Source organism: Sander vitreus, chromosome 16, assembly GCF_031162955.1.
Source record: "Sander vitreus isolate 19-12246 chromosome 16, sanVit1, whole genome shotgun sequence".
Taxonomy (NCBI): domain Eukaryota; kingdom Metazoa; phylum Chordata; class Actinopteri; order Perciformes; family Percidae; genus Sander; species Sander vitreus.
In genome coordinates, this window is record NC_135870.1 from 2,950,480 (window position 1) to 2,971,607 (window position 21,128).

The 21,128-nt window shown below is 42.6% G+C and overlaps 1 protein-coding gene across 1 annotated transcript; it reads right to left on the reverse strand.

The window, feature by feature from the left end:
• Positions 1-1,354: 1,354 nt before the first annotated feature.
• crybb1 (crystallin, beta B1) lies at positions 1,355-5,393 on the reverse strand. Its single transcript, XM_078271486.1, has 5 exons — positions 5,271-5,393; positions 4,398-4,516; positions 4,146-4,278; positions 2,915-3,057; positions 1,355-1,532 (listed from the first exon to the last, which is right to left on the reverse strand). The coding sequence occupies exons 1-5, from the start codon at positions 5,391-5,393 to the stop codon at positions 1,355-1,357; spliced, it is 696 nt and encodes a 231-aa protein (XP_078127612.1).
• Between the last annotated feature and the right edge of the window lie 15,735 nt (positions 5,394-21,128).

A 21,128-nucleotide genomic window follows, 5' to 3' on the forward strand; every position in this document is an offset into this window, starting at 1 on the left:
GTATATACATATTTATTTTTAACTGCTGTATACCCCTGTATGGATACGATGGACGTCCTGTTATTATTTAGTTTGACAATCAGTCATAACGGGAAAAACATAAATAAACTACATTAAGTTCGTTAGTTTATTTCAGGGCTAATTTGTGTGGTATTGGATTGGTGCAAAAAACGTGTTGCTACTATCAGCGAGTTGCATACTCGCTGATAGTAGCAACACGTTTTATTAAACTGAAATGAGGGGGTACATCCCATGTCTCTTATTTGATAGCTCCTCTGTCCTCAGCTGAACCGGAAGTTGTTGTGTCCCTCCTCAGTGAAGGCCGAGGTTCTTATTTCTGCCCCGAATAGCGAGGAATCGAGCATCGAGGAGGGATCATCGAGGAGCTATAGGCGAGGAAACGCGTGAGCAGCCTTCCCGGAAGCCGTGCAGCTGAAAGCCGCTGCTAACTCCGCCCAAACAGCTGACTTATTCATGTGATGCTTCAGAGGAAAGGACGTCTCATCCCTCTAAAGCCCCTGACACGCCAACCCGACGGCCGACCGTCGGCAGGAAAGGCAAGTCGGACCGATCAGTCGGCTCCCCGAGGTCCAAAAAGTGCCACGGAACACACCAAAGCGACGCCGACTTGAGCGTGCAATACGTCGCCATAACAGCAGGCGGTGCTAATCTGTATTGTCGCCCAAAAATGAAAACCGGCAGCTGACTGGACGAACGCGTTTGTCTGGCTGCTCCCGGACTTCTCAACCGGGAATAATGGCGGCTCGTTCGGAATACGATCTCATATTTTACGAAGATAGTTCACCGAAACGTGTTTCTGTAAACATTTGAAGAGAGAAATAGGCCGTGCAGTTGCTGAATCTGTCTTCATTTCAGATCAGCAAAGGTCAGTTTAGAAGATTTTCGTCAGATTTTGAGAGGCGTTTGTCACATGAACTCTAACCCTAACTTGTCCTCACAAAAACCAAATGACGCTTAATGACAGAAGCGTTATATCATAGGGTTAGTTGTTTATGACCCGTTCATGACAGTGTCATGTCACTTTTATGTAGATACCTTCAAGTAAAGTGTAACCCCCAAAACATTAGACTTTGGCTTTTGTATAGAAAGAATAAAGGATAATACAGCCAGGAAAGGTTTCAAGTTTTTAACAACATGTTTATTTTTTTAGCACCATAAAAAGTCAGTGATCGTTGTCCCGTTTATTTGCTCTCATTCTGTCTTTCCTTTGGGATGGAGCGGTGATGATGGTGGTGGTGGAGATTTAGGAAAGGATGGGCGTTTGGAGAAATAAAAAGGCTGAGAGGGCTGCGTGGCTACGACAGCACCAGGCGGCCAGTGGGTGTCATATCATTCACTTGCTGGCGGAGGTGAAGGTGAAGCATCCTCTCTGGTGGAACTGCATGTCCCTGATACGACGCATGGACTGGATCTGGGGCTGGTAGGCGCAGAAGTCGTTGTAGTGTCTGTAGTCACCGCACTCAAACAGGTACTGGTAGCCTCTGTATCCAGGGTACTGGTAACCCACCCAACTGAGGGGCACACATGGAGAGGGGCAGAGAGTTAACGCTGAGTGACAGTATCACTTAAATCTCATAGTTTCTTACAGTCTCAAAGTTTATATTGGCTCCCGGTTTGTTTTTGAAGACTCTAATGTTTGCTTTTACGGTCATAGATTAGGTTTTAATGGTCCCTGAAGTGGTTCTAGTGATCATTGAAGAGGTTAGATAAAGCCCAGGGTGTTTTCATTGAGGAGATTCTCAAGAAATGTTGGTTGGGCATCAATGACTAGTGTTAAGTCAGGTTGTGTTTTCATTGAGGAGATTCTCAAGAAATGTTGGTTGGGCATCAATGACTAGTGTTAAGTCAGGGTTTTTCGTGGCTGATCATTTGCCTTTGGGAGTGTCAAACACTTATAGCATTCTGATACATTTTTTACGCACCAAATTATGGTGGAAACGTCTATCTATGTGAAGGAAAATACAGGTGACATAGGCAGTAAGGGGGCCTTTACATTAGCAAATCTAGAGGTTTTATAAAGATTTAGTTTGTTATTGTGAGCTTGTACTGGTCCGTGGGGAGATTTAATAAGCCCAGGTTGTTTAGTGATCATTGAGGAGATTCTAGAGGTCCATTAGGGAGTTCTAGGTATCCTTAAGAGCCCTTAGAAGTCTATGTTCTGTAGTGATTGGAAATGTCATAATGGTCCTTCAGGAGTTTCTAGGGGTAATCAAAGAGATTCTTGTTGTCATTGAGAAGGTTCTAGGGGTCCTGTAAGATGTCCGAGAACCCCAGGGTGTTTAGTTGTCATTGACAAAGTTCTGTAAATACATTTGACTACTTATTCTCTTTACTTATGTTCATTTTTTTGTGGGTTTATCTTTAGAGTGTCTTGGAATTTGTCCCCTGTCCCTTGCTGCTGCAACACTGTGAATCTCCCCGTTGTGGGATTAATAAAGGGTTTTGAATCTTGAATCTTGAATCAAGTGGGCCTTGGAGTCCGTAAAGAGGTTCTAGTGGTCATTTAGGATGGGTTATTGGACCTTTTTTATGAGATTTTTCGGGATCCTCTAGGTGGCTGAGGACCTATGAAGCTGTTCTGGAGGCTCGGGGTCGGACACTTGTGTATTTCACAAATGCACATTTGTCAACGAATAAAACGGCATGCAGTCAGCTTTAAGCCTACTTCTCATGAACAACTACATTGTAGTGTCACTCTGGTAACCCCCGCAGCTTCCCTTCGAAGCAAAGCAACATTTGCAGTACACAGCCTTGGCTTCATTATATATGAAAAAACGAGCAGATGGATTTAATCTCAGGCTGCATGACGAAGTCTTTGCTCATAACCACGCGTCTTAAAAAACACTTGACACTCTACTGAATTCATTCTTTCATGGTACTAGGGTGTACTCACGCTCCTCCAGGGACCCTCACGCTGCCCACTCTGTCGCAGAAGCCGTGCGCCCAGAGGGTTGGGACATCATCCTCCTGGATCTCCATCTTGTTGCCCTGGAAGTCGGAGAGCTCAAACAGGCAGATCTTGTGCTCCATGCTGTCCTGCAGGGGGGGGGGGGTAATTAAGAGTTTATGTTACATCAACTTCCAGGCTGTTCTCATGAAGCAGTCGTACATATAGCTACGTTAAGTAAAGCACTGTATTTCGTATGTATTCCACGTATTTATTACTGTAAGCACCACATTTTTTTCGCCGAAACTCAACTGCCACGGCCTCTGAAAGGCCCGTCATCTCGCAGGGCTCTGTACCCGGCTCACAGGAACCTTTTTTTCCCCGGCTAAATTCAACTGTAAAGGCCGCTAAACTTAACAGTCATGTGAGCTGCCAGCGGTTGTCTAATTGTGTCTTTGTAGGATATCGTACGAATTGTTGTGCATAAGTTTTCGTACGATATCATACGAACTGAAATGCTACTTAGACTGCTGCTAATGTAGAGCTGAGCCACACAAGCTGAGTTTAAAGTATCCTAAAAAGGATCTCGGAGAAGCAAAATTGTCTCCAGAGGTGAAACAATTTGTCGATAAGTCAAGTCAATCGGTTAATAGTTTCAGTTCAAATATCTCTGATGGAAACATTTCTTTCACTACTTCTTTCTTGCATTCCTTTCATTACTTATTAGATATTTGAACAGTATAAATGTCTGGTGTTAAATAAGAGTACAAGCATTACTAGCAGGTCTTTTTTGTTTGTTTTGTGTAACTATTCCGATACATTTCATGCCTTCCAATCAATTGAATTGGAATCGTGATTTTTTTGGCTCCTAGCTTTCACAAAAGCAACGTAATCGAGAAAAACGATTACGACTGAGTCAGCTCTTAGATTGTCTTGTGTTTTGAGCAACACGCGCACTTTTGCCCCTCCCGAACGCAAAACTCACTCAGCCAACATTTGAATATATTTTTTAACATTCTTAATCGTAAGGGGAAGTTCATACGGGAAAAACTGAAGGGCACTCTCACAGTAAAGGTGTTTTCACGGTTGATTTGTTTCACGATTTCGCTGTTTTTTTTACGTTCAACAAATGCAACATCTTTTCGAAAGTCAACCACTAATCGTGGTAAATAATCGTGATTATGATTTCTTTCGCCCTAGTATGAGATGATATTCATGCAGCGTTGTTTCACTGTACCATGCGGACGGGCCTGAGGGACATGAGGCAGTCACTGCGGTAGGAGTTGCTCCAGGTATCCCAGCGAGGATACTCTCCCTTCTCCAGGATGAACATCTCCCCACGGAAGTTAGTCTGCTCATAGGCAACAAAGCTGGAGGAGGGCGTCCGCCGGGCGCAGAAGGGGTTGCAGAGGGACAGGAGAGGAGAATTAGAGGAAAGATAACAAGTGAAACATATCCGTCAATATACCGAGTCTGTGTGTCCACTTACGGGCCGCACTCCACAATGATACTACGCACTCTATCCATGCCACGGTCACACACGTTCATACACTCATTCTGGACCTCGATCATCCTGCCCTGGAAGTTCTCCTGGTCGAACATCATGATCTGCACACAGAGGAAACATCACAGGTTATCACAGCACGCCCCCCCCCCAAAAAAAAACTGGGCTTTCTTACATTTCAGTAAAAAGCTACATGCTCTCCCAGAGTATTAATATACCTGCTGCAAAACACACAGACTTTCTAAATATTCTTTCAAAAACGTGACTCTAGGGCTGCAAGTAAAGACTACTTTCATGGTCGAATGTGTTGATTATTTTCAAGATGAATGGATGAGTGTATTTGGTCTCTAAAATGTCAGAAAATTGTGAAAAATATGGATCCAAAAGCCCAAGATGACGTCCTCGGATGCCTTGTTTTGTCCACAACTCAAAGATGTTCAGTGTTCTGTCACAGAGGAGAGAAGACACTAGAACATGTTCACATTTAACAAGCTGGAATCGGAGAAGTTTTGACTCGATTAATCGATCATCAATGCAGTTGGCGATTAATTTAATAGTTGACATTAATCGATTCATTGTTTCCGTTTAATGAATTCTTTCCAAGCATGAACTCCTTCAACTCTAAACTGGCCTCAAGAATCAGTAGCTTTTACTTAAAGTCATATTTGTTTAATGCAGGACTTTTACTTGTAATAGAGTATTCCTCCACTGTGGTATTAAAAACCTAATCTTTGCAGCTCTGGGCAGTTTTCTGCCTGTCTGGATGGGAGCATATGGTTTTCTTTTGCACTTTAAATAAATCAGATTGGGTAGAAAGCAGGGTTTTTTCTGCAGACGTCTAGCGCCGCAGAGACTCACTCTGTAGGATCCCATGCCGGGCTCTCCGGTCTTGGTGGCCTTGCTGGAGGCAGCAGGGGCGGGGGCTCCCTTGTCCTTGGCGTCGGTGCCCTGGCTGGAAGCGGACTTGGCGGTCTGAGACATGGTGAAGGGCTTTAGGAGAGTCTGAGGGGAGAGATGGAGGGAAGACAGCGGGGATGGACAGAAATAGAGGTGTCAATGGAAAGTGACAGCGTGACAGACGGAGAAAGTGAAGGAGAAGAAATGTGGCTCAGAGGGGCGGTAGATACAGCATGTTTATGGGGTTTGGATTCAAACTAAGGCTGCAACCAATGATTGTTTTCTTTTATCAATTAATGTTTGGCTATAAAATGACAGAAAATATGGATAAATGTCACTCCCAGTTTCTCAAAGTCCAAGTTGATGTCTTTAAATGTGTCGTATTGTCAGTCCAAAACCCAAAGATATTCAGTTTAAAAGGATATAAATTGAAGAAAAAGCAGGAAATCTCCATATTTGAGTGACTGAAGACAGCATTTTCTGCCCTTCAATGTGAAAAATTACTTTGAACATTGTTTGGTCTATCAAATGTCAGTGAATAGTAAAAAGAACAATGTCGCCCGATGTCTTTAAATGGCTTGTTTTGTAGGCCCAAAAAGCAAAAGATATTCAGATATGATATAAAACAGAGAAAAGCAGGAAACCTCCATATTTTAAAGGCTAAAAACAGCATTTTCTGCCATGAAAAATCTACTCCAATGATTAATCGATTCATCATTTGGTCTATAAAATGTCAACGAATTGTGACAAATGTCGCTTGATGTCTTTAAATGTCTAGTTTTGTCAGTCCAAAACCCAAACATATTCAGTTTGATATGATATAAAACAGAGAAAAAAGAAAAGAAAAATCTCCATATTTGAGCGGCTGAAAACAGGATTTTCTGCCGTTTTTGCATGAAAAATTACTCGACTATCGAAAACGTTGCCTGTTATTTTCCTATCGATCGACTTATCGTTGCAGCTCTAACTAAAACGTGAGTGTTGTGTTTATGTGGGGGGTTTATTTGGGCCCTTGTGTTTGGGCTTCCCCCCCCTCAGGCTGAGGGTGTTTTGCCCAGGTGTGTTGGGCAGGGAGAGGGCCCTGGCTCTGGATGTTCTGCTGTGTGTGTGTGTGTGTCTGTGTGTCCTTACCTGCGTTAGTAAAGCTTGCAGTGCCGTGTGTGGGAGGCTGGCTCGTGCTGGTGCCTCCAACGCTCGACCCCAAGCTTTTATACTCTGGCAAAGGCCAAACGTAGAGGCTCACAGCACAATAGAAAGCCCGTCGTCATCACAGTTGGCCCGTGCCAAAGCCAGCGGGTCATCGCATAGCCTGGAAACGCCGTCGGCCCCTCTGGCTTGCCTGTAAGCATTTTACTATCAAAAGAAAACCCCTGACCAAGGCATTTTTGGCCCCATGTGTTGGGCTGGTAGGGCTGTAAGCTATGGTTGCATGTAGAGAGAAGGAATGCAAAGGTTCAGAGGGCACAAAGAGGTAATCCCTTCTTTATATTATCACCTACAGGGGAACACAGACACAGACACACAACGTACTCCCTGGAAAACAAAGATTTTAATGGATAATTGGATAATAATTTGGGCGCGGGATCAAAAAAGTCTCTGGGTAGACTGCAGTGCCTGGATGGATGGGTGATTTGTTCATTTCTGTGATTTTTTTTTACATTTATTTTGTTAAAAGATGAGGCTGCAGATGATCCAAATCTTTGTTGTTATCAATAAATCCCACGAAAAGATCAAAACCAACTATGTGTTAGCCTGTCTTTTAAATGCTCTCTGACTTCCTGTTTGTGTCTCTCAGCTCCAACCTAATTGGTTCCTTCTGAAGACGTAAATCTTAAAAATAACTAACATTTTAAATCGTCCCTCCATCCTAAACACAGCGCTTCTTTGAGTTGCAACGATAAGTCGACTAATCGATTAGAAAAATAATCGCCAAATAATAATAATAATCGATTAATCATTAAGGTCATTTTTCATGCTAAAATGGCAGAAAAAGCTGTTTTCAGCCTCTCGAATATGGAGATTTCCTGTCAATACAAGACATTTAAAGACATCACCTTGGACTTTAACACACTGAAAGCAACATTTTTCACTTTATTATGACATTTTATAGACCAAACGATTGATCGTTAGAGTAATTCTTCATGCAAAAATGGCAGGAAATGCTGTTTTTTTTTTTTAGATTCAAGATTCAAAATCCTTTATTAATCCCACAATGGGGAAATTCACACTGTTGCAGCAGCAAGGGAAAAGAGGAAAGTAGAGGACACACGTTAACACACAACAATAATAAATATTAAATAGAGTAAATATTAAAATAGTAAAATGTATTTACAGTAATTGCACAGTAAAAAGTAAAATGTATATATATGTAAACATGTTTTATTGTATGTCTTATGTTCTATCAGTCCTGGTGTGTGTATTTTGTCCATGAGTCTGACAGCAGCAGGCAGGAAAGACCTGCGGTATCTCTCACATTTAGACATTTAGCCTCCCAAATAAGGAGATTATACCTGCTGAAGGTTCAGAGGGCACAAAGAAGTAAAGCCTTCTTTCTATCCTCTGCAGGGGAACACAGACACACAACGCACTCCCTGGAAAACAAAGATTTTGAATCGTCCTTCCATCTCAAACATAAAGCTTCTTGGTTTTGAGTAGAATAACATAATGAGAATAATAGCTTTCTTAACGATCATGTAATGTAGAGCTGCAACAATAAGTCGGCTAATCGATTTGTTGATCGCTAGAAAAATAATCCCCAACTATGTTGATAATCGACTAATCATTACAGTACTTTGGCATGCAATTCTGTTTTTTCAGCCTCTCAAATATGGAGGTTTTCTGCTTTTCTCTCTTTTTATATCATATCAAACTGAATATCTTTTAGCCTGGCTCCGCCCCCCTACATACTTCCGCTCAATTTTCATTTCCCTTCAGTACTCCGTCTGGGTTTGCGGTATATTCTTGGGTTTTCTCCGGTCGATCTTTACTGGTCCAATCAGTGAACAGAGGGAGTGGCTGAGAACGATGACGTTGAGGTTGTGCTCTAGTTTGAGTTGTAGTTCCGTAATGGTGGCGGAGAAAGATGCGAGCGAAGCCATTTGGTCCGTTGTGGCAACGCTGCCGAATATCCAGAAGTTAAAGCCCGAGCAAGAACAATCTTTGCTGAGTTGTGTTGGGAGCCATGATGTTCTGGTCCTCCTCCCCACGGGGTTCGGGAACAGTTTGATTTTCCAGCTCGCTCCGTTAGTGGTGAAGGAGTTGGCTAAGGCTAACGCTAGCGATGCTAAGCTGACGTCACGACCAAATGTTAGCGATTGGTTACGGCAGATCCAGAGCGGCTCTGGGCAGATCCAATAGTTTTAAACTTCAACAGAGTACCCGCCTTCAAGGAAGTTAACACTTGTCAATGGAGAGAGGCCAGACTCTCTGGACCAATGAAATAGACCAGAGTCTGGTAGGACCAGGCTACATATCTTTGGGTTCAGGACTGACAAAACAAGACCTTTAAAGACATCAGCTTGGGTTTTGAGAAACTGGGAGCGACATTTTCCCATTTTTTTCTGACATTCATACACCTGATCGTGGGACAGTGACACAGGGCTAGTTGGTGAACCACTGGACTTGATGAGCTTTCTATTTTCTCTGTTTTTTTACAGGATTCAAAATAATAATTGAATAAAGAGTTGATGATTGGAGAATAAGGCTTTACGATCCTGTGAGCAAGCTCAAGCTCATTAGCTCGGTCGCTAACGAAACAATAAGTTTAAAAGACGCAGTATTTGGACCATCATCTCCTGTCACATATCTGTGCAACACTGCTAATAAACTACAAGCTTTCTCTATTTCAACACATTCTCACTCCCATGGTGTAAAATATGGACGCTTGGTCAGGTGCCTTTGGCCTTGTTATTGGCGTTAAAAGTCTCCTTTAGCATCAGATCTAAACGCACTTTATCTAAACGCACTGGGTCGGGACTATTGGCGTCGCTTTTGACGCAGTTAAGTTTAGGAAAAGATGGTGGGGGGCTTATAAAAGGTACGTTTACGTGACACGCTGGACAAGAACGGGACAGTTGGGTTTAGGAAAAGAAGAACGGGACAGTTGGGTTTAGGAAAAGAAGAACGGGACAGTTGGGTTTAGGTAAAGAAGAACAGGACAGTTGGGTTTAGATAAAGAAGAACGGGACAGTTGGGTTTAGGTAAAGAAGAACGGGACAGTTGGGTTTAGGAAAAGAAGAACGGGACAGTTGGGTTTAGGAAAAGAAGAACGGGACAGTTGGGTTTAGGAAAAGAAGAACGGGACAGTTGGGTTTAGGTAAAGAAGAGACAGCGGGATTGAGAAGAGCGGGACAGTTGGGTTTAGGTAAAGAAGAACGGGACAGTTGGGTTTAGGGAAAAGAAGAACGGGACAGTTGGGTTTAGAAAAGAAGAACAGGGACAGTTGGGTTTAGGTAAAGAAGAACGGGACAGTTGGGTTTAGGGAAAAGAAGAACGGGACAGTTGGGTTTAGGTAAAAGAAGAACAGGGACAGTTGGGTTTAGGAAAAGAAGAACGGGACAGTTGGGTTTAGGTAAAGAAGAACGGGACAGTTGGGTTTAGGAAAAGAAGAACGGGACAGTTGGGTTTAGGAAACTTGACACGCAGGACATGAACCCCGGTCTCCTGGGTGAAAGTCCTGTGATGTTTGACCCATCCACCCCCCCCAACCAGCCTTGTGAAGGATGTGAATAATCATATTCCCCCAAAAGTTAAACTATTCATTTAAAACATGCTCAGGTAACATAAAGTAAAATGCTGAATTGTAGTGTAACAGTAGTACAACTAGAGTAACACAGACGCTCTAATGCCGCAACGCATTCAGGTTTGTATGATATCGTACGAAATAACAGCGACGTGACGACCGATTACATGACAGTTAAGTTTAGCTGCCGTTACAGTTAAGTTTATCCGAGAAAAGGTGACCGTTAAGCGGCGGGTATACTTGAGCGCGACACCGTGCGCGGGTCGCCCTACATGGCGCCACAGAAACGTGTATGCTCAACGCATTGTTCGTTGCAGTATCCTCCCAACCAACAGGGGGCGTACAGACAAAATAATCTGTGAATAAGCAAGAAGTATTAGAGGAGAAGAGAGCGGAAGTAAAGGAAAGCAGGCTGCCTGGCAACAGTAGTAGACACATCCATGATAAACACTGACGTATCGCCAAACAACATTTATCTACTCTAATCATTAATGTGACTGTGAAATGTAACACGAGCTGTGTTTCCATCCACACGTTTTTATCCAAATTAAGTGATATCGAATGAAAAATGTCTTATGGAAACAGTAAAATTAGATTGAATTTCATGAATATCGACTCAAAGGAAATACGGTCTCATCGGATTTTCTCTTGATCGATATACGACTTATGCGATAAACACTGATGGAAACGTTATTTGCCGAATAAATGACATGATGCACAACCCCAATAGCCTACGTATTGCACAACTAACATATTGCACAACCCCAATAGCCTACATATTGCACAAATGACAAATTTCCACATTGCCCATGCAGTACGCTACTTATTGCACGACGACATAGGACACAACCCAGCCAGCCTACATGTTGGTGTTGAGAAGCTTAATGGACATAGGCACACATGAGTGTTTATATCGGTTAAGCCTGCATCTAGGAGGCTAAATAAACGCTGATGGAAACGTTATTTGCTGAAATAAATAATGAATAGCGATTAAGTTTTAGGTCATTTTATGGTTGCAACCCGCCACAAAACGAAGAAGTTGTAGTTCATTTCCGCCCAGTATTTCCGCTCTGTTTGCACACATGGCGGGGGTCAACGAAGACAGATGGAAGTGGACGAACGAGGGGACAAGAGACTTTTCCTCTTTAATTTACGAGCAAAATCATAACGCTGTCATTCCCACATCACAGGCCGCCTCGTTGTCGTCGGGCATTTACGTGCATCTGCATCATCATAGCAACGTGTTGATAGCGTCGTCGTTTTCTTATCATAGCGTGACATGTCGCTATCAGCTGGCACATGAGCTCTATTACAACTTGAGCAGTATTGATCATTTGTTGGTAGATGGCGCGATCCAGTTTTGCTTGAATGTTGTGCGATTCAGTGCGAAAATGAACGGAAACACCTTAAAATGTCTCAAATCAATTCCATATACCAATTTGACCGCAAAACAGCATGTGACGTCATTACGCAACAGGTTTTTATTCGCTTTAAAGCCGTTGGATGGAAACACACTTTCACCAGCTTTATTCGCATGAGTTTTTTTTACCGAACTTCAGATAATTTGATTGACAAGTAGGTGGAAACTTAGCTACTGTTAAAAACACGCTTTCCATGAAGCCTTTTTTTAAGATTTGACAAAACTATCTGTCATGTTTTTCCACACTCTCCAGCAAAATGCTTCTTCTACTCCCAGTGTGGTGTCTCTCTCTGACCACATATTTAAGGCTGTTGATGTTATGGGTTGGTGTGTTTTTATTGTCTGTTTCTGTTCTGTATTTTGCTCAGTTTCCTATTTTATTTTTACTTTACTTTACTGGTTTTACTTTATGTCTTGTGTTTTCCCACCGTTTTTTAAATTGTTCTGCCCAGCCCTAATGTGTTTCACCTGTTTCCCAGCCCTTGTGTCACCTGTCTTGTGTCACCTCGTTACCCTGTGTATTTAGCCCTTGTGTTTCCCTTGTCTGTTGTCAGATCATTGTGTGTCTGTTTATGTGTTGTCGCCAGTTTATTTTCCCGTGTGTTCCTGTTTTCCTATTTGTGATTTGGACTTCTTTTTGGATTTCTTTCTTTGCCTGCCTTTTCCAGGACTCCTTTTGGTTTTGTATACTTTTGTTTATTAAATCATCAAACGTTCCTCAGTTTCCGCCTCTGCATTTTGGGTCCGCATTTTCTCCAGCCATCCTTAACAGTTGACTCCTTGTGTAGCCTGGTTGACACCAGACCCTTCTCAGTTGTAACTGAGAGTGGGTTTGGGGAAGGTTCATTCACAGCCCATTTCCAAAGGGACGCCGCACAAATGCCTCTGGGCGCAATTGGATAGTCCTTCAACCAATCAGACCAACGATCCGGGTGACGTAGCAGCGACAGCGGCATCAACGGGTTGCTGCGCTTTGGTGGCCGTCATGTTGAATGTAAACAAAAAGCGGCTTGCTGTCGCTGCGCTGTCGTCATCGTGTGAAGCCCGCCTCAACGGTTGTGATTGGTGCCTCGATTTGGAAAAATTGGAAATGGGCTTGAATGGGCTCTTGGCCAGACGGACTTGCAGAGCAAATCTCAAATTTGCCGGAAGTTCGTCAGGGTTTTCCCAGGCTAGTCCCTGTGGTCTGTCCGTGAAGAATCACACGTTTGTAGAGGCGAACCTGCTCTTCCCAGCCGACCGCGTTGAACTGAAAGCACAGCGCGCGCAGTGGGCACGTAGCTACAAAAATTCAGAGATGCACGACCACGCGCCTTCGCGCTGGAAACGACAGCTGTTGTGACGTCATTTTATGACGTGCGCACCTCGCGCCCAGAACACTGCGGTGACCATAAACTTAGCTTTACCCAGTGACAACAGTTAAAGGTCCCATGACATGCTGCTCTTTGGATGCTTTTATATAGGCCTAAATGGTCTCCTAATACTGTATCTGAAGTCTCTTTTATATAGACCTTAGTGGTCCCCTAATACTGTATCTGAAGTCTCTTTTATATAGACCTTAGTGGTCCCCTAATACTGTATCTGAAGTCTCTTTTATATAGACCTTAGTGGTCCCCTAATACTGTATCTGAAGTCTCTTTTATATAGACCTTAGTGGTCCCCTAATACTGTATCTGAAGTCTCTTTTATATAGGCCTTAGTGGTCCCCTAATACTGTATCTGAAGTCTCTTTTATATAGGCCTTAGTGGTTAATTCTATGGACGGGTAAAGCAGAGAAAGGGGAGGTAACCTTTCCCCTTATGATGTCATAAAGGGAAGATTCCAGATCGGCCCATCTGAGCTTTCATTTTCTCAAAGGCAGAGCAGGATACCCAGGGCTCGGTTTACGCCTATCACCATTTCTAGCCACTGGGGGACCATAGGTAGGCTGGGGGAACTCATATTAATGTTAAAAAAACCTCATAGTGAATGCCATGGGAACTTTAAGTTTAGACACCGAAACGACTAGTTAAGGTTAGAAAAAAAGATTGTGGTTTGGGTTAAAACCGGTTCATACAAACTGTATTGAAAGTTCTTTACATACATAATACGGCATCGTACAGTACTGAGGAGTTCATCACCAGACAACAGACAAGCGTTAAATTACAATAAACAAAAATTCAAAAAAGGAACTAGGAGTTCATGTGAGCTTTAGGTCATCAATTAGTACAGAGCTGCAAAGCATTTGTCTTCTTCATTACCTTCAGAGAGAAGAAATATTGACACAACTCCTTATGAAAAGTGTAAAAGCGTGGTTGTGTTGTCAGGAATCCACATTTGTGTAGGAAAAAATGTGCAGTCCCCTTAAATAGCACTACCAGGACATGAACACCTGTTTCCTGGGTGAAAGTCTTGTGTTTTCTCCTTAACTTCTTCAGGACATGAACACCTGTTTCCTGGGTGAAAGTCTTGTGTTTTCTCCTTAACTTCTTCAGGACATGAACACCTGTTTCCTGGTGAAAGTCTTGTGTTTTCTCCTTAACTTCTTCAGGACATGAACACCTGTTTCCTGGTGAAAGTCTTGTGTTTTCTCCTTAACGTCTTCAGGACATGAACACCTGTTTCCTGGTGAAAGTCTTGTGTTTTCTCCTTAACGTCTTCAGGACATGAACACCTGTTTCCTGGGTGAAAGTCTTGTGTTTTCTCCTTAACTTCTTCAGGACATGAACACCTGTTTCCTGGTGAAAGTCTTGTGTTTTCTCCTTAACTTCTTCAGGACATGAACACCTGTTTCCTGGGTGAAAGTCTTGTGTTTTCTCCTTAACTTCTTCAGGACATGAACTCTGCTCCCCGGCTTGAAAGCCCTGTGTTTTAGGAGGATCTTCACGTTCTTATACAGACAGTAATAAATACGTGGAATACATACCAATTACAGTGCTTTACTTCTTGTAGCTATATGTACGAATGCTACATGAAAACAGTCTAAATATCTAACTAAATTAAGCTAACGTTAGCCACCGTAAGCTACCAGACCAAGTAAGTTTTACTGCTTATGAACTCAACTTTTCGTCTGTTAAAAGGAAGATTTGTCTTTCAAAAGTTGCATAGTCTCCCTTCAAATCTACATCCATAAATGTGTATAATGATGTTTAGATTTTGAACATCTTTCATAGTGACAGCAGAGCCTCTCCTCGTTTGTCTCTAGAGGTGAAATAAAAGTTGCTGATGATGATTCTTGGATTACAGCCGGATTATGTCTGGATTATATCACCTCAACTGTGATTATTATTTCCGCTTCGTAAACAGGATTAAATTGTGTTAGATATGTGCAGATTAGGTGTGAACTAATCCTGCTGCGTAATCCGTCTGCTTCCTAATGAATAATAATTTGGGTTTGGGATCAAAAATGACTCTGGATAAACGACAGTGCCTGGATAAATGCGTGATTTGTTCATTTATTTTGATTTTAGACATTTGACATACACACACACACACACACACACACTCTCTCTCACTCTCACTCTCCCTCTCACACTCACACTCACTCACTCTCTCACACACACACACACACACACACACACACACACACACACACACACACACACACACACACACACACCAGGGCTGATAAATCGAGCAATAATGTAGATCAAGGGCATAACTTTGGGTTCAACGTTGGGAGGGGTTGAGATCTCCAACCATCTAGGGAGGTCCCGGGACATGTCTGCATGGATTGAAAAAAGCGACAAAAATGTACGAAAAAAACTCGAAAAAATGGATGAAAAAAACCACGAAAAATACTTCGAAAAAAGCGACAAAAACTTTGAAAAAAGCCCACTTTTTTATTATTGGGGGGGGGTTGAAACCGTATATATTTATACTTTTCATATATACATATTTATAACTCAGCAAAAAAAGAAACGCCCCTTTTTCAGGACACTGTATTTTAAAGATACTTAAAGATAACGTTCGAGATCTTTATCGTAAAGGGTTTGAACAATGTTTTCCCTGCTTGTTCAATGAACCATAAACAATTAATGAACATGTACCTGTTGAACGGTCAAAAACACAATAACACCTTACAGGCGGTAGGCATAAGGTCACAGTTATAAGAAAATTAGGAAAGTAAGGAGACCTTTCTACTGACTCTGAAAAACACCAAAGAAAGACGCCCAGGGTCCCTGCTAATCTGCGTCAACGTGCCGTAGGCATGGTGCAAGGAGGCATGAGGACAGCAGATGTGGCCAGGGCAATACATCGCAATGTCCCTACTGTGAGACGCCTAAGACCGAGCTACAGGGAGACAAGAAGCACAGCTGATCGTCCTCGCAGTGGCAGACCACGTGTAACATCACTGCATAGGATCGGTTCATTCGAATATCATACCTGCGGGACAGGAACAGGATGAACTGGCTGTCTGGTGCAGTACTTGAGGAGGAGATGTACTGCAGTACTTAATGAACTGGCCAGTCTGGTGCTGTACTTGAGGAGGAGATGTACTGCAGTACTTAATGAACTGTCTGGTGCAGTACTTGAGGAGGAGATGTACTGCAGTACTTAATGAACTGTCTGGTGCAGTACTTGAGGAGGAGATGTACTGCAGTACTTAATGAACTGGCCAGTCTGGTGCAGTACTTGAGGAGGAGATGTACTGCAGTACTTAATGAACTGGCCAGTCTGGTGCAGTACTTGAGGAGGAGATGTACTGCAGTACTTAATGAACTGTCTGGTGCAGTACTTGAGGAGGAGATGTACTGCAGTACTTAATGAACTGGCCAGTCTGGTGCAGTACTTGAGGAGGAGATGTACTGCAGTACTTAATGAACTGGCCAGTCTGGTGCAGTACTTGAGGAGGAGATGTACTGCAGTACTTAATGAACTGTCTGGTGCAGTACTTGAGGAGGAGATGTACTGCAGTACTTAATGCAGCTGGTGGCCATACTGAGGGCTAATCCCCCCCCTTTGTTCAGAAACACATTATTCCATTTCTGTTAGTCACATGTCTTTGAAAATTGTTCAGTTTATGTCTTAGTTGTTTAATCTTTTAATGTTCATGCAAATATTTATTTACAGTAAAGGTACTGGTAATTTTCTGCCAGGCCATTATCCGTTTTACTACGGTGTGTGTTCATGGTGATTAAGGAACATGGCAGCCAGTGCAACACTTTGGCTGTGATACACACACAACACTTGCTAGGAGATACATTCACTTTAAGTTTGAGTTTGCATGGAATTCATTGACAGTAAAAAAAAAATCAGAATCATGTTTACATTTCTCAAAAGAAAAGTGTGGTTGTTGTTTCGGTAAAATTACAAAACTCAAGTTAGAGCAGGAGAGTCAAACTCAACTTCACTAAGAGCCACACTGGAAAATGAGATTCACATCCAGGGCCAGACATGTAGAGTTTATTGACATGCTTTTATTTTGAAAAAGTCCAATATCTTTGACTGTATTATTGCAGGTCTCATATAGTCTTCTCACTCACAGTTTGGTCCACGTAAAGCCCTAAAAAAAGTCAGCAACAAATCTGGCAAAACAATGATTACATTTATAAAAACAGGCTACCACACAGCTGACTAATGCTGCGTTCCTGACACAGTTTTTAGCCCGTAAGTTACGACTTCAAGTCACGACTCACGACTTGGTAACGTTCCAGGGTTCAGGTTAGGCTACCTAACGTTAACGTTAGCTAACGGCTACCTAACGCTGACGTTAGCTAACGCTAGCTGATACTAGCAATTTCTAGTCTGCGACATATTTTGGGCTTCATTTAATAAACATAACCTGCAGTACACAATCATATGTGTATTGTTTGGATTACAATGTGAGGAATTACTTTACGTTGCCGATTTATGTCTATTTATTTCTATTTCTCACCGTTAATCACCGGCGTCTGTACAGCATCAACAGGGGTCGCCATTGTTGTTTATGTGTGTGTGACGTCAAAAACTGTAACTGGGAGTACAACCATCTGGTACCAGTTCACGGGGAGTAAGTTACGGGTTTGACTGCTGTTCCAGGGCACTTTCACGGGAAGAAGGTTGTGAAAACACGAGTTACGGGTGGCCTTGAACGCAGCATCACAGCAACCGGTTTCACTGCCTGAATATGAAAACTCTTCTGGGGGAATTTCTGACTCTCAAATTCGGCAAATCTGCCACATTCTGCTCTTAGTGTTGCGTAATTGAACCTAAACTGATGTGTTGGCCGGATCAAAGCCCGGTGGGCCTCGAGTTTGATACGTGTGGGTAAGAGTAAGACGTCTTTGGCTTTAACCCTTGTGTTGTCTTCCCGTCCACCGTGCAACTTTTTGGTTTTTCTGGGTCAAAATTTTAAATAATAAAAAGAATTTCAATGTTTTGGTCATCGCTGTTCCCAATGTTTTTATCACTTTTTTCGACGTTTTTTCCCCCGACATTTTTTAAGCTTTTTACCGACATTTGTCACTTTTTTCCTGTTTTGTTTTTATGTTTTTGAAGCTTTTTCTGACATTTTTCTGACTTTTTTTCAACTATAATGTTTTTAGGGCTGTCAGCGTTAACTCGTTAATCGCAATGCGATTAAGGGCCGTATTTCACACTTCACTGGGCTTGGAGTCGTGCCTAACAGGCTACTATTTTGACCCTTTACAGCACCGTTACTTATCATCAAGCTGCCACTTCCTCCTAACACATCCTGCTGCTGCAGGCTGCAGGCATGATGGAGAAACACAGCAGCAACGACTCTGAATGGAGCTTTTTATTTTCCAAAACTCCTGGACGGCTTGTACACAAGTCGAAAGCCATATGCACATTGTGTAAAGCCGAATTAAAATATCACCGAAGCACGTCAAGCTTGAGTTACCACCTACGGAACTAAGCATATAGTTCAGTTAACGTGATGCTAACCACCGGCCCTCGGGGGGCGAGGGAGAGATGAATGTTCGGAAATAAGAGGTTGCTGTGGCCGGCCGTACAGGTTAGTTTGACCAGCGGGCAGCAGTGGTGGCCGGAGCGAGCAGCCGGAGCGAGCAGCAGCTGGAGCGGCCGATCACGGGGGGACATCCTCAGCGGTGAAACGTGAACGGGGGCTGGAGTATAACCTAGCTGGGTGGAAAGCTAACGCTAGCCGGCCACCTGTTCCATCAATCCTGCTTGCATGTGTCCACTCATCAGACAAAAACTGGACTACATCCAACTTCAACCAAACTCCCAACGCGAGTTCAGAGACTGCTGTGTTTTTGTTGTTGTGGAAACAACAGTGTAGCTGACTATCCAGCCTGTTTCTCTGTCGCCGGGTAAGAGTGGAGATGAGCTGTGTTAACACAGACTCATTAACCGGTGATCACTGGACGTCAGTGAGTAATCAACATTATTTAGGAGTTACTAAACACTATATTGACTCTGGTAAGGATAGGGATTTTTAGTTTTTTAGTTAGGTACTTGGAGGAATTGTGCAATAAATAAAGTAAATAAATAATTATAAATCTTAAAATCAAGTTCATAAAGTAACTTTCTTTGCATTCATTTGATTCCCAATCAAGATCCACTGGTAAGAATGGCTTTCCATTGTTAATATGTACTTAAAAACTGTTCTGAAATGCAAAATAATAGAATTCTAATCATGTGATAAAATATGCGATTAATCGTGATTAACTATAGACATTCAGCGATTAATCGCAATTAAAAAAAATTAATCGTTTGACAGCCCTACATTTTTTTTTTTCAAATAAAAAAGGACAACATGAGGGTTAAAACCTCTTGACCCCGAGTGTCACGGTTGCGGATTTCTGTTGTAGTTTGTTCCTGTTTTCACGTGTTGATTTATTCTCTGTTTCTGTCTTCTGTGTTTTACCTTGTGTCTACGTTTCATGCTCAGTTTCCTGTTTTATTTTGTAGTCTCTGTTTCTCCCATGTCATGTCTTATTTTACTTCCTGCCTTGTGTTTTATCTTGTGTCTATCCGTGCGTTCATGGGCATCGGAAAAACATTTTTCCCAGTTAAAACGTCACCATTAACGTCACTTCCTGTGGGAATCAGAGGTGGGAAACTGGGACTAGATTTTGCTAACAGAGTTTCCCAGTTGGTGACGCGTTGTTGACAACTGACGTTTGATGGAGGCGACTTTGGTTCACTGAACATATTTCAATGACAATAAACTGTTATTGTGGACAAACGCCTCTACCAAGAAACATACACAGACATATCATGTGAACGCTGGCAGTCGGAAAAACAACGTAATCACGGGGGCGGTGCCTGTTATTCCCAGGTGGCATGAACGCGCCATATGTTTCATGCTTAGTTTCCTGTTTTATTTTGTAGTCTCTGTTTCTCCCATGTCATGTCTTGTTTTACTTCCTGCCTTGTGTTTTTCCCGCCTGTGTGATTGTCTGCCCCCGCCCTGATGTCTTTCACCTGTTCCCCAGCCCTTGTGTCACCTGTCCCTTGTTCCACCCTCATTTACTTGTGTATTTAGTCTGTGTGCTTCCTGTGTCTGTGGTTGGTTTGTCGTCGTTCAGTCTTTGGTGTAGAGTTCCGTGTTTTCCTGCCTTTTGTGTTCTTGGAGTTTTTCCCCGTTCCTTCCGTGTTCTTGTTTTTTCTGGATTACTTTTTCTGCTTACGTGTTTTATAAGTCTCCTTGTGTTCATTAATTTATAATTTATTCAAACTGCTGAACTGCACAATACATTTTGGGCCCGTCTAGTTGTGCGCTAAACGAAAAAGATGAGAAACTTTTCAAACTGCAATTACACGCAGTGGTGATGTCGGTACCCGATCTGTTCTGCCTGCACGATCCGTTCTGCGTATGCGCAAGATGTTTGCGCATGCGCAGATAATAATCCTGTTTACACACTGCACAACAGTATCAGATTGCACAATTTACAATCTGATACTGATGACTCTATATTATCCATATAAAAGAGGGTGTGTGGCAAGGTGAGAGTAGGGATATTATCAATCTTGAGTGACAGCCAACAGCCAACAGCTTCTGGTCCGAGATACATAATTGGCGCTTGCGCACCTTTGCACCGCGGGAATAATATTTTTGTAGGCTACATTTTATGTTATTCATTATGCAGTTCACATATCAGTCTCACTGATCCAAAACAGCATATCGACGTCCATGTACTATGCCTTGGCGACATTATTTTTGTGACATGTAGTGTGGGGATGATGTGATGTTTTTAAATGTAGTTTACGAAATGCATTATGAGGTGTTTACGTGGTTGCCAATCCAAAATAATAAAGAAATGGTTCAATGTTACATGAATATACACCATTTTGGTTACATGTGGAATGAAGTCTGAGTCTTTCTGTCACTGCAAACCTTCAGTTTCCTCCACACTCCCCTTTGCGAGCGCTGTGAAATTAATGAAATTCCCGCAGTGCAAAGGTGCGCATGCGCAGAACGGATCGTGCAGGCAGCACAGATCAGGTACCGACAGTGTAGTCTAATGTATTGTAGTGGGTATACTGTACTGTATATGTATGGGCCTATACTGTATATATGGGCCACAATGAGGCTTGGAGGGTTGTTGTTGTGGGTCATTAAACATTTTTAAAGTGGGTATATGGAAATCCTGGAGCATTCTTAGTGGGTATACTGCGTTTACCTGCGTATCACGTAGACTACACCACTGATTACACGACACTTAGAGCAGAATGTGGCATATTTGGCGAATTTGAGAGTCAGAAATT

Bases quoted from the DNA above. Each gene is read 5' to 3' on its own strand.
- crybb1 (XM_078271486.1), bottom strand. From the start codon at position 5,393: ATGTCTCAGACCGCCAAGTCCGCTTCCAGCCAGGGCACCGACGCCAAG. The intron at 3,058-4,145 runs GTACAGTGAAAC...CCCCCCCTGCAG, and splicing joins CCCTCAGGCCCGTCCGCATG to GACAGCATGGAGCACAAGAT. The intron at 1,533-2,914 runs GTGAGTACACCC...TGTGCCCCTCAG, and splicing joins GTGAGGGTCCCTGGAGGAGC to TTGGGTGGGTTACCAGTACC.